This window comes from Gekko japonicus, unplaced genomic scaffold (genome assembly GCF_001447785.1).
Source record: "Gekko japonicus isolate JY-2015 unplaced genomic scaffold, Gekko_japonicus_V1.1 scaffold3005, whole genome shotgun sequence".
NCBI lineage: Eukaryota > Metazoa > Chordata > Lepidosauria > Squamata > Gekkonidae > Gekko > Gekko japonicus.
The window spans coordinates 144,852-158,807 of record NW_015168747.1 but is presented as its reverse complement, the minus strand read 5'-3'; the positions used below and the strand labels follow the sequence as shown (position 1 = coordinate 158,807).

Below are 13,956 nucleotides of genomic sequence, written 5' to 3'. Positions count from 1 at the left end.
CGCTCTTCCTGGTGGTTCCAGTCTTCTGATATCCTAGCGCATTAGTTCCTGAGCATCCCATTTTGTTGACTGCGCTGACTCACTGGGTAATCCACCTTGAGTCCACAGTGAGGAGACAGCATGGTGGTGAAGAGCAATGGACTCTAATCTGGAGAACCAGGTTTGGCCCTGCACTGGTCAGTCCCAGCTCCCACAGAGCTCTCTCAGCCCAAAAAACAAGTCTAGCTCGCCACCTTGTGGTGCACAATACTAAAACAGCTAGAACCAGACTGCCAGACAATCTTGGGCTCTCTGGCTACACTACACACAATGCCATGTTGTTGATGTTATTAGTCCATGTGAAAATGGCAGGTTATAAATAACATCAATAAATAAAAGAAAGAAGCATGCATTTATTTATTTACTTGAATGAAGTAGTCACCGGGGGCACTACAAATGATACCTCCTCTTTCTTGCCATTCGGAACGCAAAGCGGCTTAACGTCATTCTCCTCGTCTCCATTTTCTCCTCACAACAACCCTGTGAGGTTGGTTAGGCGGAGAGTGCGTGGCCAGACCAAACTTGTGTCTCCCAGATCCCAAACCCGACACTCTACCTGCTACGCCAAACTCTCACTGAAACGCGGCTGTTTGCACCGTGCCGCTCGAATGCACAAAGAGTCAGCCGACTGACTCAGCAAAACCCTAAACGACTCGGCACAAAATTCACCCCACCCAACTCTGAAGGAAGGGGCCTCCGCGTCATTGGCCGGGACAGGATCCTGCCTCCCTTTGGCGAACACCTACCAGTGGTCGGAAGGGTAACTGGCCAGAGTCCCGTTTAAGACCAGGGTGGCCGACCCCCCACCGTCCAGGTTGATCGCATTGACGACGCCTCGCTGCTTCAGGAATTCAGCCATTTCCCAGAGGTTGAGGCTGCGCAGTGAAGAACAGAGGGAGTTAGGCGAAGAACGACCCGGCAGGGCAGAATAATCCCTTGCGATGGAACACCAAAAGACGAGCTTGGAAGGATCGCCCCCGCCGGCACTTCCCCCGTGTGGATTCCAGTCCACAGTACCGTTCTTTATTTTATTGTGTCACACGTTTATCAGCCGTCTTTCTCCCTTGCGGAATTCGAGGCGGCTTGCGACACAAAGAAAACACCATAAAAACAACAATAAAAACAACAACAGTAAAACCCATAAAAAGTCAAGGATTTAAGAACGCCAGGCAAGCCCAATCTCGGCAGATCTCACGAGCTAAGCAGGATCGACTCTGGCAAGTCCTTGGACAGGAGACCTCCTTGGAATACCAGCAGGCGGCGGGACTCTGCTCCCTCTAAGCTGTGCAGTCTTGTGAGCAAAAATTCTACTCTGTGAGCGCCTGGCGTTAAAGTTGTAAGCGAGCGATTTGGCCCCTGCATAAAGCAGTTTGCTCTGGAGTCCTCCTTCCTGAGCTAAGGCAAAAATGGGTGAGCTGGAGGCTAAAAAACAGTGAGCTGGCTCACACTCACTCAGCTTAGAGGGAACACTGGTTGGGAGGCGGGGGGCAGGCTCCATTCAGCCGCCTCTCCGAATATCCTCCAGGCCCCCAGTAGGGGTCAGTCACCGGAGGTCGCCATGACTTCCGGGTGCACACACACACAAAGGACGTATGAAAAATACAAAAATATACCTTTTTAAAAACAAAACAAAACACCTCCAATTAGGACTGCCAGTAATAAAAGCTAAACCAATCAACACAGCCTCTGAGCTGTGGAGTCCTGTGAGCAAAAATTCTACCTTGTGAGCTCCTGGCATGAAAGCTGCGAGCGAGCGATTGGGCTCCCGCATACGTTAGTTTGCTCCGGAGCCCTCCTTCCTGAGCGAAGAAAAAATGCGTGAGCCGGAGGCTAAAAAACTGCGAGCGAGAACGGTCTTCCAAGGTGCTTTACCGGGATCCATTGCCATTCATCTAGAGGCTGGGATCTTTGGTTTCGAGCGAGTCAGCTCAGGCGAAGCTTCCATTGTGGGACCCGCTGAACGTGACGGCCGGCTCGGTGTAGCAGTCAACATGCCGCACTGAGATCTAGGAGGTTTTATATACAAATCCCCACGGGGAGATGGAGCCTGCTAGATGACCTTGGCTGATCCCGCTCGCTCAGCCTTAACCCACCTTGCAGGGTTGTTGTTGTGAGGATAGAATGGAGGAGGTGGCTGCAGGCTGCCTCAAGCTGGAGGAAACCAGGGTTGCCCATCTCCAAGAAGGGCCCGGAGTTCTCCTGGGATTACAACTCATCTCCAGACTACAAAGGTGAGTTACCCTGGAGGACATGGCTACTTTGGAAGGTGGACTCCACAGGGCTAGGCCCGCCGAGGTCCCTTCTCTCCCCAAACGCCGCCCAGGTTCCAACCCCGAATCTCCAGCGATTACCCAGCCCAGAATTGGCAACCGTAGGGGAAAGGTGGGATTAAAAAGGCACTAATTAAATATTTGGGATGGGGGTGTTGACGTGTGAAACAGACTTACCCCCTCCCGCCTGTCTGGCCGTCCACGTGCAGCAAGACCAAACGGCCTTCTTTGTCGTGTCCCACGGCTGTCCGGGCAGATATCGTATGGATGAACGTGTCAAAGGTCCCTGCCGGGGGAAGAGGGAGAGGCGGGGAAGAAAAATAAGTCATTCTGAAGGGTGGGAGGGGGGGTATTTGTTTTTGCTCAGCACAAATCCCCTCCTGAAGTCCTCAAACTCATTTAAGGTCAACTTTAAATACATTTTAATCTACACGTTTTGCATTCTGAAACCAGAAATGCCAGATGTAGAGAAGAGGAGGAGGAGGAGGAAGAAGAAAAGGAGGAGGAGATTGGATTTGTACCCCGCCCTTCACTCAGAGTAGCGGCTTACAATCACCTTTCCCTTCCTCTCCCCAAAATAGACACCCTGTGAGGTAGGCGGGGCTGAGAGAGCTCTTTCAAGGACTGCTCGTGAGAGAACAGCCCTGAAAGAACCCAAGGTCACACCAGCAGCTACATGTGGCAGAGTAGGGAATCAAACACGGTTCTCCCAGATTAGAGTCCATGCTCCTAACCACTACACCAAACTAATGTCCTGGCCCCACTGCTGGACCTCCTGATGGCACTGGTATTTCTGGCCACTGTGTGACCCAGAGTGTTGGACTGGATGGGCCTTTGGCCTGATCCAACATTGGCATCTCTTATGTTCTTATGTTCTTAAACTGACACAGTTCCTCAGGGCCTGTAAAACAGAGCTGTTCTGCCGAGCTTATAGTTTTGGGCAGCGCCAGGTTCCATCATGGACTGGCCTCCTCCTCTCTTTCTGTTCTTTCTCCGTTCTTCCCTTCCTCTCCCCTTTCCTTCTGAGTAGACAGGGTATACATTGTCCCCCCCGAGATTGTATGCCATCTTGTCAAAATCAGTATCGTCTGCTCAGACTGGCAGCAATTCTCCAGGGTCTCAGGCGGAGGTCTTTGCCATCACCTGCTGCCCAGTCCTTTCAACTGGAGATGCCAGGGATTGAACCTGGGACCTTCTGTACGCTAGGCAGAAGCTCTGCCACTGAGCCACAGCCCCTCTTTACAGCTCTCCAGCGTCTCAGGCTGAGGTCTTTCCCATCACCTGCTGCCTGGTCCTTTCAACTGGAGATGCCAGGGATTGAACCCGGGACCTTCTGCCTACCAAGCAGAGGCTCTGCCACTGAGCCACAGCCCCTCTTCACAGCTCTCCAGGGTCTCAGACTGAGGTCTTTCCCATCACCTCCTGCCAGGTCCTTTCAACTGGAGATGCCAGGGATTGAACCTGGGACCTCCTGCACGCCAAGCAGAGGCTCTACCACTGAGCCACAGCCCCTCTTTATAGCTCTCCGGGGTCTCAGGCAGAGGTCCTTTCAACTGGAGGTGCCGGGGATTGAACCAGGGACCTTCTGCATGCCAGGCAGAGGCTCTGCCACTGAGCCACAGCCCCTATTTATGGCTCTCCAAGGTCTGAGGCGGAGGTCTTTCCCATCACCTGCTGCCTGACCCTTTCAACTGGAGATACTGGGGATTGAACCGGGGACCTTCTGCATGCCAAGCAGAGGCTCTACCACTAAGCCACGGCCCCTCCCTAAACAGACATGAAGTTGCCCTGTACTGAATCAGACCCTGGATCCATCAAAGTCAGTCTTGTCTACTCAGACGGGCAGCAGCTCTCCAGGGTCTCAGGCAGGGGTCTTTCCCACCTGCTAGATCCTTTTACTGATCTATTCTTGGGACCTTCTGCTCCGCCAGTAAGTCACAGTGCCTCCCCTGTAACTTTGAGTAAATTTGCAATGTTGTCTCTCATTCGTACACACACACACACATATTGCTTCTGTTGATAACATATGCCACCCTCATTCATCACTGGGGATTCAAAGACATGTATGTTTCTTAGCGGCCATCTTAGCTGTCATTTAACTGGTTTTTAATTTTATATTTGTTGTATTTTATTCATGTTGTGAGCCGCCCCGAGCCCAGCATGGGAGAGGGTGGGATATAAATGCAATCAATCGATCAGTCAATCAGTCTTGCATTTCCACCTCATAAGTAAAGCCGTCATTTGCACAAGCAGAAAATTAAACAACAAATGCATTCTTTAAATGCCTCCCAACCCCACCCCCGTTTACAGCTACAACCCCCTTTGGCGGAGACTGCAATTTCAGGCGCTCACCCGTCGTCTGTGTCTTGCTGCATTCCAGGTCTCGGCTCTGGTTCACGTAAACCTCGCCGTCACGCAACAGCCAAACCACACCACTCACCAGCTGGACGAAGGGGTTCTCCTCCGCTAGGACCTCCTCTTCTGAAAGATAGCTGGAAGAGATGAGAAAGAAGGGTGGCGAGAGTGTTCCCGAACATCTGCCCCCTTACCGGTACATCTAGAAACGGCTCGTGTTTTATACTGTGGTCTTTAATGGTAAGCCGCCATGAGCAGGATTCTGAAGACGGGGCATAGAAATATTCAAAAGAAACAAAATAAATCATTTGGGTCAAGGAACCTGTCTATTTGGATTATTTGTAGTCCGTCTTTCTCAGAGAGACTTAAGGCAGGTTACAGAATGTAAGGGCTTTTCTATATTCCCATTTTCCTTGCTTGTAAGTTCCTGTTTTGTGGTCGTTGTTGTTTCTGTTCAGCATGTGTTTTGCTCCCTCTAGTGGCCGATTCATTATTACACCAGGTTATGTCCAACATATGACCCAGCAGATTTAAACAGCAGGTGTTTATGCTGGACATAACATGGTGTAATATCGAATTGACCACTAGAGGGAACAAAAGACGTGCAGAACAGGACTTGTGCGGTGGCAAAATTTTGTTTCTTAGCTATTAAGAAATGTAAACTCATTTTAGCTGAAAAACTTGTATGAATCTCTTATTAATATTATTTTATTAATTTTCTCTTGTTAATGTTTTTATGCTATTGCTATGTCATTACCGCTTTAATCTTTCTTATATCAGAATTGTACTGTTTTACTAGCTCTTGCTGTAATAAATTAGATCAGATGAAAACTCTGAAGCAACAGAAGCACACAAGCGAAGAAAATGCAAATGCAGAAAAGCCCTTAGTCAATGCGATCAATGCAATGAGACATTTAATAAGCAGTGTTATAGGACTGGGATTGCAGAAATCAGAGCAAAGCATAAGTACTGAACATGATGTGTTAAAGGTAAAGGTAAAGGTTCCCTTGCTCGAAAGCCAGTTGAGTCCGACTCTAGGGTTGCGGTGCTCATCTCCGTTTCAAAGCCGAAGAGCCAGCGCTGTCCGAAGACGTTTCCGTGGTCATGTGGCCGGCATGACTAAACACCAATGCGCACGGAACGCTGTTCCCTTCCCACCGAAGTGGTCCCTATTTATCTACTTGCAATTTCTTGCTTTCGAACGGCTAGGTTGGCAGGAGCTGGAACTAGAGACGGGAGCTCACTCCGTCATGCGGCATCCGGGTCTCGAACTGCTGAACTACCGACCTTCCACAGCCTGCAGTTCAGCGTCTTAACCACTTGAGCCACCGCAGCTCCATGATGTGTTAAAGCAAGCGGTAAATGATATTACACAAGTAAAAATACAGTTCATAGAGAACAAGATAATGTGTGCAGCAACAGATAACACACCCTATACAAAGCAGCAGTCTACAGACCCCTTCCCTTCCTTGAAAGATCTCTCGAACCGCTCTGTTATAAAGTAGTCCCATCTTTACAAAAATGGCCCTCCGGAACAATGCTCTTTACATAGTACATTTGAGTACATCAGTACTGATTCTAGAGCATTAATAGACTGCCCTGCTTTCCCAGAAGCTCAGAGGCAGTGTACGTTTCCTGTTTTATCCTCACAGCAACCTTGCGAGGTAGGAGAGGCTGAGAGTGAATGACCTGCCCAAGGCCACACCCAGCGAGTGCTGTGGCAGATTTGGCTCTCCCACAAAGTAAGGAACTCTAGCCACTACACTGTACTAGGAATCTATCCCAGCAGGGCAGAGAGAGATGGCTGAATTGCAAAGGATAATGAAGCTCAAGACAATGCATCCACCTGGACTGAATCGAGACCTAGGTTTCCTGTCTCATTACCAACGCTGATTTCTCCACGCCACCAGGGAAGCCGGGTAAAACTGGATCCAACTGGCCACCCTGGATGTAAGGAGGTGTCAGGACCCACAGCCAAACAACAGAGCACACACTTCCAAGACAGGTTTTACTTTATTGTTAGTACTATGGTACTATAGAACCACTGGCAGAGAAAAACAGGCAATGCTTACCCAAAGACTAGTGTGCCATCTTGCCGGATGCCAAACTGAGCATTCTGCAGTCCTTTGGAGGTCTGGACCAACTGCCCGTCGCTTACGATGTTCCCAAGGCACTCCCCGGTGTCCATGTCAAAATAGCCGCCGTTCTGGGCCACAAGGCATTTGCCGAGCCGGGAGGTCTCTTCCACGGTGGCTCTCGTGCGGCTCCGGCACCCTCCCTGCCCACTGGGTTCTAACACGGAGAACGTCCTTAAAGGGTCACTCACCACAGTGAAATGCCCGTACACGGCCCTTCGATCCTGCCCTTCAGGAGGGAAGTACGAAACAAACGCACGGGTGATGGTCGGTGGGCTGGCGCTGCTGTTGTCGGCGGGCCAGGATTCGTGCGTTGTGTTGCCGTGCGCGAGCGGCTGACAGTCTCTGACGTACCGGTGGTGGTGCTGGGGACCGTGTTGGGAAGGGGGGTACGGCAGCAAGAGGTCATCGTTCAACGATGTCCTGAAAGTGATCGTGTTTCAGAAGTCAGTAAGACAGTCTGATGCAATTTGCACCTATTTACTAAGCTGCCTCATCTCCTTGGTTCACGTATCTCTTAGGGGCGTCCTCAGACTGACATCTGCTTCCTGGTCTTCCCCACCCAGACGCGTAGCTACGGTGGGGCTTTTGGGGGCTCCACCTCCTTTCTTAAAAGCACAGCCCCACAAGAATTTCTCCTGGAAATGCTTTTTCCAATAATTTAAAAACATTTTTAAAGGTGTGTGCTCCTTTAAGCAGGGTAGGGTGCTGTAGTTGACTAATTACTGCACTGAGCAAGGGGGTTGGAGTAGGTGACCTCTAGGATCCCTTCTAACTCTGTGTCAAGAAACTGATCTCCTTTCAGAGAGTTTTTCTGCCCAAGTGTTAGCTTTCTTGATTACAGGAGTCATCACTCCCACCTGCCGGCTTGTTATCCAAATTGTTGCTTGGGCTGGCAGAAGTGATTAACTTGCAGCAGCTGAGAACTGTCATTCTAAAGTGGTTGACAGCTTGCAATTTAGAGATCTATCCTGGTAACAGCTCTCTACTGGCTACATGGCTTTTCTTTCTGCAATGAGAACTTCAGCCCCACCAGAAAAAAATTGCCCCACATTCCACAAAATTCTGGCTACCGGCCTGTCCCCAGCTCCTGTTCCCTGAGGCCCTTTAACTGGCGATGCCAGGGACTGATCCTGGGACTTTCTACAGAAAAAGCTACAGCACCACCTACAGTTGCCAACTCTAGGTTGGGAACATCCTGAAGATTCCGGGGGGGGGGCGGGATTTGGGGAGGAGAAGGATTTCAGCTGGGTATAATGCTATAAAGCCCACCCTCCAAAGCAGCCATTTTCATCAGGAGAACTGTTCTGTTGCCTGGAGATCAGTTGTCACTCAGGGCTAGGGATGCCATCCTCCAGGTGGGGCCTGGGGATCCCCTGGAATTGCAGCTCATCTCCAGACTACAGAGATCAGTTCCCCTGGAGAAAATGGATGCTTTGGAAGGTGGGCTCTGTGGCATCGCACCCCACTGCGGTCCCCTGTCCTCCCCAGGCTCCACCCCCAAATCTCCAGGAGTTTCCCCACCTGGATCTGGCAACTCTGCCCCTCCCCATCTGCCACCAGTGTCCAGGGTGGGACTGGCAACCCTATTCAGGCCCCACATGGAAGGTGGATACCCTCGCTCTACCCCTGAGCCCCCTTCTATCCCCAGGCAGTTTCAAAGTGACTAACAACGGGCTTTGCCGAAACGAAAATGAAGTAGATGGTAGCCGACAGGTTTAAAAGAGACTGTCCCTAACCAAAGTTATCCTTATGGGAGGCACAATAAGCAGTACTTGACTGAGGTATGCGGGCTTCTTAAACAGCATTTATCCTTTATGTATTTATTTTATTTTTTATGTTTGGATTTATATCCTGCCCTACCCCGTAGGGTCAGGGCGGCTAACAAGGGCACTATGTGCCAAAGTTATAACAATAAAATACATAATATAAAACAATAAATTACAATAAAATACAGTAAACAAATTTACAATACAAATTTACCCAAGATTGGTAGATCTTAACCTCCATGGTAACTTCCTGAGATCTTATCATCCAATCCCTGCCCGGTCACCTCGCGCCCCTGGTGGGGTCCAGATAATCATGATGGTAATACGCCAGTGCATAGGAGGCGGAGGTGGAATAGTGGTGGCAGCGGCTCCTACTCAAAGGCCTGGCGGAAGAGCTCCGTCTTACAGGCCCCGAGGAACTGTGAGAGGTCCCGCAGGGCCTGGATCTCTTTCGGGAGCTCCTTCCACCAGGTAGGAGCCGCCACCGAAAATGCCCTGGTCCTGGTTGTTGTTGTTATTATTATTATTATTATCTTCTTATCATTACTAAGGATTATTTACACTATTTATAGTCTGCCTTTCTCAATAGGGTTCAAGGTGGACAACACTGTGTAAGTCAATGCAATCGCCAGGACGGGACATCCAATAAACAAAGCAAAAAGATTTGGATTTGAAGAGTCCTGGAGCCAAGTCGAAATCTGAAACGGAGCTGCACCAAAGCTTAAGTATTGACAGGGCGCATTCGAAGAAGCAAAATATACAGGAACGTAATATAGAGAGTCGCATAGTCCACAGCTGAGCCACCAGCTCTGAGTTGGGAAATCTCTGGAGTTCTTGGGGGTGGAGCCTGGGGAGGATGTAGTTTCAGGAGGGGAGGGGCCTCAGCAGGGCACAGTGCCAGAGAATCCCCCCTCCAAAGCAGCCATTTTCTCCAGGGGAACTGACCTTGGTTGCCTGGAGATCAATCCCCATTGTATTGATTACATTGACCTACACTGTGCCACCCGCCTTGAGTCTCAGTCAGAAGGGCAGGTTATAAAGAACGTCAGTAAAACACATAATAATGAGTAAGTATCGTATGGCAGTGTGTGTAGAATAGCCAGGAGATCCTAAGACTGTCTGGCAGCCACGAGTTCTAGTTATTTTAGTTATTTGGAGAGCCAGTTTGGTGTAGTGGTTAAGTGCGCGGACTCTAATCTGGGAGAACCGGGTTTGAGTCCCCACTCCTCCACTTGCACCTGCTGATGTGACCTTGGGTCAGTCACAAGCTCTGGCACAGCTGTCCTTGAAAAAGAGCAGTTTGTGTCAGAGTTCTCTTAGCCCCACCCACCTCACAGGGTGTCTGTTGTGGGGAGGGGAAGGGAAAGGAGTTTGTAAGCCGCTCTGAGACTCCAAGTGAAGGGCGGGGTATAAATCCAATCTCTTCTTCTTCTTCTTCTTCTGCACCACTAGGTGGGGAGCCGGACTTGTTTTTGAGGCAACAGATGTTTCAGAGGTAGTTTGCATTGCCTCCCCCTGCATCTCGACCCTGGTATTCCTTGGAGGTTGCCCTTCCAAATACTAGCCAAGGCCAACCCTGCTTAGCTTCTGGGATCTGACGAGATCGGGCTAGCCTGAGCTATCCAGGTCAGGGTATAGATCAAGCTGCATCTGAAGAAGTGAGCTGTGACTCATGAAAACTCCTTCCCTGCCACATATTTTGTTAGTCTTTAAGGCGCTCCTGGACGCTGGCTCTTTTCTACAGGTAAGGGTAGTAAAACAAATCAAAGTGGGGACAAACTGAAACAAATTAAAGCTTCAATATATGCCACCATCTGGACTTTCTACTCACAGGGAGTACTACAATTCCATCATTTAAAAATACCCTTGTTGGGGGGGGGCAGTGCATACCGTCTCCTCGCGACCCCACAACACCTCAGTCTGCTTGTGTGGATTAGTCCAGCCACCCAGTCTCAACCTGACCTACCTCACAGGGTTGTTGTTAGGATAAAACGGAGGAAAGGAGGAGAATGTAAGCTGCTTTGGGTCCCTATTTTGGGAGAAAGGCGGGATGTAAATAAAATAAAATAAATCAGATGGGGAGGGAACCAGAGTTACTTCCGTATGAAGAAGTGAGCAATGACTCACAAAAGCTCCTCCCCTGCCACAAATTTTACTAGTCTTTAAGGCACAACTGGACTCTTGCTCTTCTCTACTGCTCCTGACAAACTAACACGGCGACCCATCTTGATCTATTTAGAGTTACCAACCTCCAGGTGGGGCCTGGGGATCTTCCGCTTTTACAACTGATCTCCAGACTAAAGCTATCACACACACCCCCGGAGAAAACAGCTGCTTTGGAGGGTGAACTCTATGACAATACACCCTGCGGAGCTCCCTCCCCAAACCCCAGCCTCCTCAGGTTCTACCCCCAATACCTCCAGGTAATTCAAACCAAACGCACATCTGGCAACCCTAATCTATTTCCGTATGGGCTGCAGTTTGCAAAGCCCCTTTTCCCTCTCTGCCCTGAATCCCACTCACCAGACGGCCTCTCTGCCCTGAACCCCCCAAAAGCAGCAGCACCAGAGACACGCCAAGGAGAAAGCGGCCAAAGCCCCCACTGACGGCCGCCTCTGGTTCAGTTGCACGCCCAGCAGGCGCTCCATGGAGGCCGCCACATTGAACCTTCCGCATGGTCACATGACAATTTGGTCACGTGCGCCGGCCAGAACTTGACAGTCGCCGCCGGGGATTTCGCCGCGCCCTCTGGTGGCCGGCGGGAGGCGTCGCAGGCCCCTGGTTTTATTGTGCTGATTGGGTTGGGGCAATAAAAGATCTGTAAGGATCTTTGTTCCTCTTTTTTTGGATTTTGCACGGACGAATAAAAAATAGGTAGTAAAGCCTGGTGGGTCACACATGCAGGGTATGTTGCCAACCTCCAGGTGGCGGCTGGAGATTTCCTGGAATTGCAAGTGATCTCTGGAGTACATATATCAGTTCCCCTGGAGAAGCTGGCTGCTTTGGAGATGGGGATTCTTGGCACTAAGGTCCCTCCCCAGGTCCCACCGTCCCTAGTTGTTGTTGTTCAGTTGCACTGTCGAGTCCAACTCTTCGCAACCCCATGGACCAGGTCACGCCAGGCCCTCCTGTCTTCCGCCGTCCTCTGAAGTTTGCTCAATTTCATGTTCGTTGCATTGATGACACTGTCTAACCATCTCATCCTTTGCCGTCCCCGTCTTCATGGACCTTCAGTCTTTCCCAGCATCAGGGTCTTCTCCAGTGAGGGCTCCCTTCTCATTGGGTGGCCAAAGTATTTGAGCTTCAGTTTCAGTATCTGGCCTTCCAGGGAACAGTCAGGGTTGATTTCTTTCAGGATTGACTGGTTGGATCTCCTTGCAGTCCAAGGGACTCTCAAGAGTCTTCTCCAGCACCATAGTTCAAAAGAATCTATTCTTCGGCGCTCGGCCTTCCTTATAGTCCAACTCTCGCAGCTATACATGACTACTGCCAAGAAATTGCAATTAGATAAATAGGTACCACTTCGGTGGGAAGGTAACAGCGTTCCGTGCGCCTTGGTATTTAGTCATGCCGGCCACATGACTATGAAAACATCTTCGGACAGTGCTGGGTCTTCGGCTTTGAAACGGAGATGAGCACCGCAACCCTAGAGTCGGACTCGACTGGCTTTCGAGCAAGGGAACCTTTACCTTTACCCTCCCTTGACTCCACCCCAAATCTCCAGCGGTTTCCAAACTTGTGCTGCCATTCAGGTTGTCAGCCTCCAAGTGCGGTTTAGAGATCTCCTGGGCTTTCAACAGATCTCCAGACTACAGAAATCAGTTCCCCTGGAGAAATGGCTGCTTCTCCAGGAATTTCCCAGCTTGGCAACCGTAGACGCGACATGAATGGACTGCACTGTGTCCAACCACCACTTGCTTGGCTAGTTCTTCCCCCCATCTGAAGGAAATTTTAATTGCAAACAGAGCCAGGACAGAGCGACTTTCACCCTGCTGGGCGCGTTTTCTGTTCAGACTTCTAATGCGTATCGGTGTTCAAAGCTGGGATAGGCTCCCTGCAGATAACCAGGTCCTTAACCCATCAGCCAAGTTTCTGGCTTTAACCACACTGTTGGTATCTTACAAATCAAAACGTGATTCTACACTGTGGAGTCCCTTCTCTCATTTTGCTGCATCTGTGGACCGGGCCAAATAATAGGAACCCCAAGCGTATGTAGTATGCAAAAATATAAACCGCAAGGGTAGACCATCAAAACATACAGATTCCACAGATTACATTTGAAATATGAGCTGTGCCTACATTACTGTGGAAATCGGGTTCCATTTTCAGCCGTACAACTGAAGAAGAATGCTTTGAAACGTCTGGCATACCTGGGAAGGACGTTTTCGGCTGTTAGTTTATTTGTGCTTTGTGACCTCCTCTGCCTTATTTGGTGACTTTGAGGTCTTTTGGACACTATTATATTCAAAGGATATAGAGGAGTCTCTTGTTGTATATTTTCCGCTATCACCAAATGGTATTTTGAATTTGCAAACAGTGTTTTTGAATTGTGACCACCAAGTCTATCGTATCTTCCATTTAATGTTATTGCATTGCAATAGACTGATATCTACTGTTTACTTGTGAAAGTTGTGTGTCTTTTGATGGTCTACCCTTGCGGTTTATATGTTTGCATCTGTGGACTGAGCATGAACTGGAGACTCTCCAGGTACATTTGCCGGGGAACAAACAGAACTGAACTCACTTCTGAGAAGGTATCCATCAGATCTGGCTGTAATGTCTGGTATCTCCTGCTGCCCTATGTCCAGGGCTTTTTTTTTGTAGAAAAAGCCCAGCAGGAACTCATTAGCATAATAGGCCACACCCCTTACAGCACCACTCATTAGCCTATAAGGCTGCACCCCCATGTTGCCAGAAGTGTGCTCATCCAGCCACACCCACCTTTCCCTTCTTATTCTCTTTACCTTGTTTGTTGTCAAAACCCAGGGCCTTTTTTGTAGCAGGAACTCCTTTGCATGTTAGGCCACACACCCCTAATGTAGCCAATCCTAATGAGTTTCTGCTCTTGGGTGTGGCCTATTATGCTAATGAGTTCCTGCTGGGCGTGGCCAACTCAGGAGCCAGCCGGAACTCCGTTCCTGTGCGTTCCTGCCCAAAAATAGCCCTGCCTGTGTCTCTTTGGGTAATTGTTCCATCTGGGTCTCCATTATCTATATATCTAATAGCCAAGTTGCCCCCTCCGTGCGGATCGCTAAATCAGCACGGAGGGGGCAGCTGGGGGGCCGGGGGAGGTTTGTGCACACGTGGGCCAGTCCCCACGTGTGCACAAAAATACAAAAAGTTTAAAAAAATTTCGGGGGGATGTTTAAATCCCCCCGAAAGTGCAAG

The 13,956-nt window shown here is 49.7% G+C and overlaps 1 protein-coding gene and 1 non-coding gene across 2 annotated transcripts in view; both read right to left on the bottom strand.

Moving 5' to 3' along the window:
* The window catches only part of NAGPA (N-acetylglucosamine-1-phosphodiester alpha-N-acetylglucosaminidase), a 19,267-nt gene extending 8,038 nt beyond the window's left edge, over positions 1-11,229 (bottom strand). The window contains exons 1-5 of the mRNA XM_015415633.1: positions 11,092-11,229; positions 6,737-7,222; positions 4,662-4,801; positions 2,487-2,595; positions 786-914 (exon numbers count right to left, since the gene is read on the bottom strand). Of these exons, the coding sequence (XP_015271119.1) occupies positions 786-914; positions 2,487-2,595; positions 4,662-4,801; positions 6,737-7,222; positions 11,092-11,216 (989 nt within the window). The 5' untranslated portion in view covers positions 11,217-11,229. The remainder of the gene's footprint in view (positions 1-785; positions 915-2,486; positions 2,596-4,661; positions 4,802-6,736; positions 7,223-11,091) is intronic.
* On the bottom strand, positions 3,474-3,545 carry TRNAA-AGC. Its single transcript has one exon. It is a non-coding gene; the product is annotated as a tRNA-Ala (tRNA).
* Positions 11,230-13,956: the final 2,727 nt, after the last annotated feature.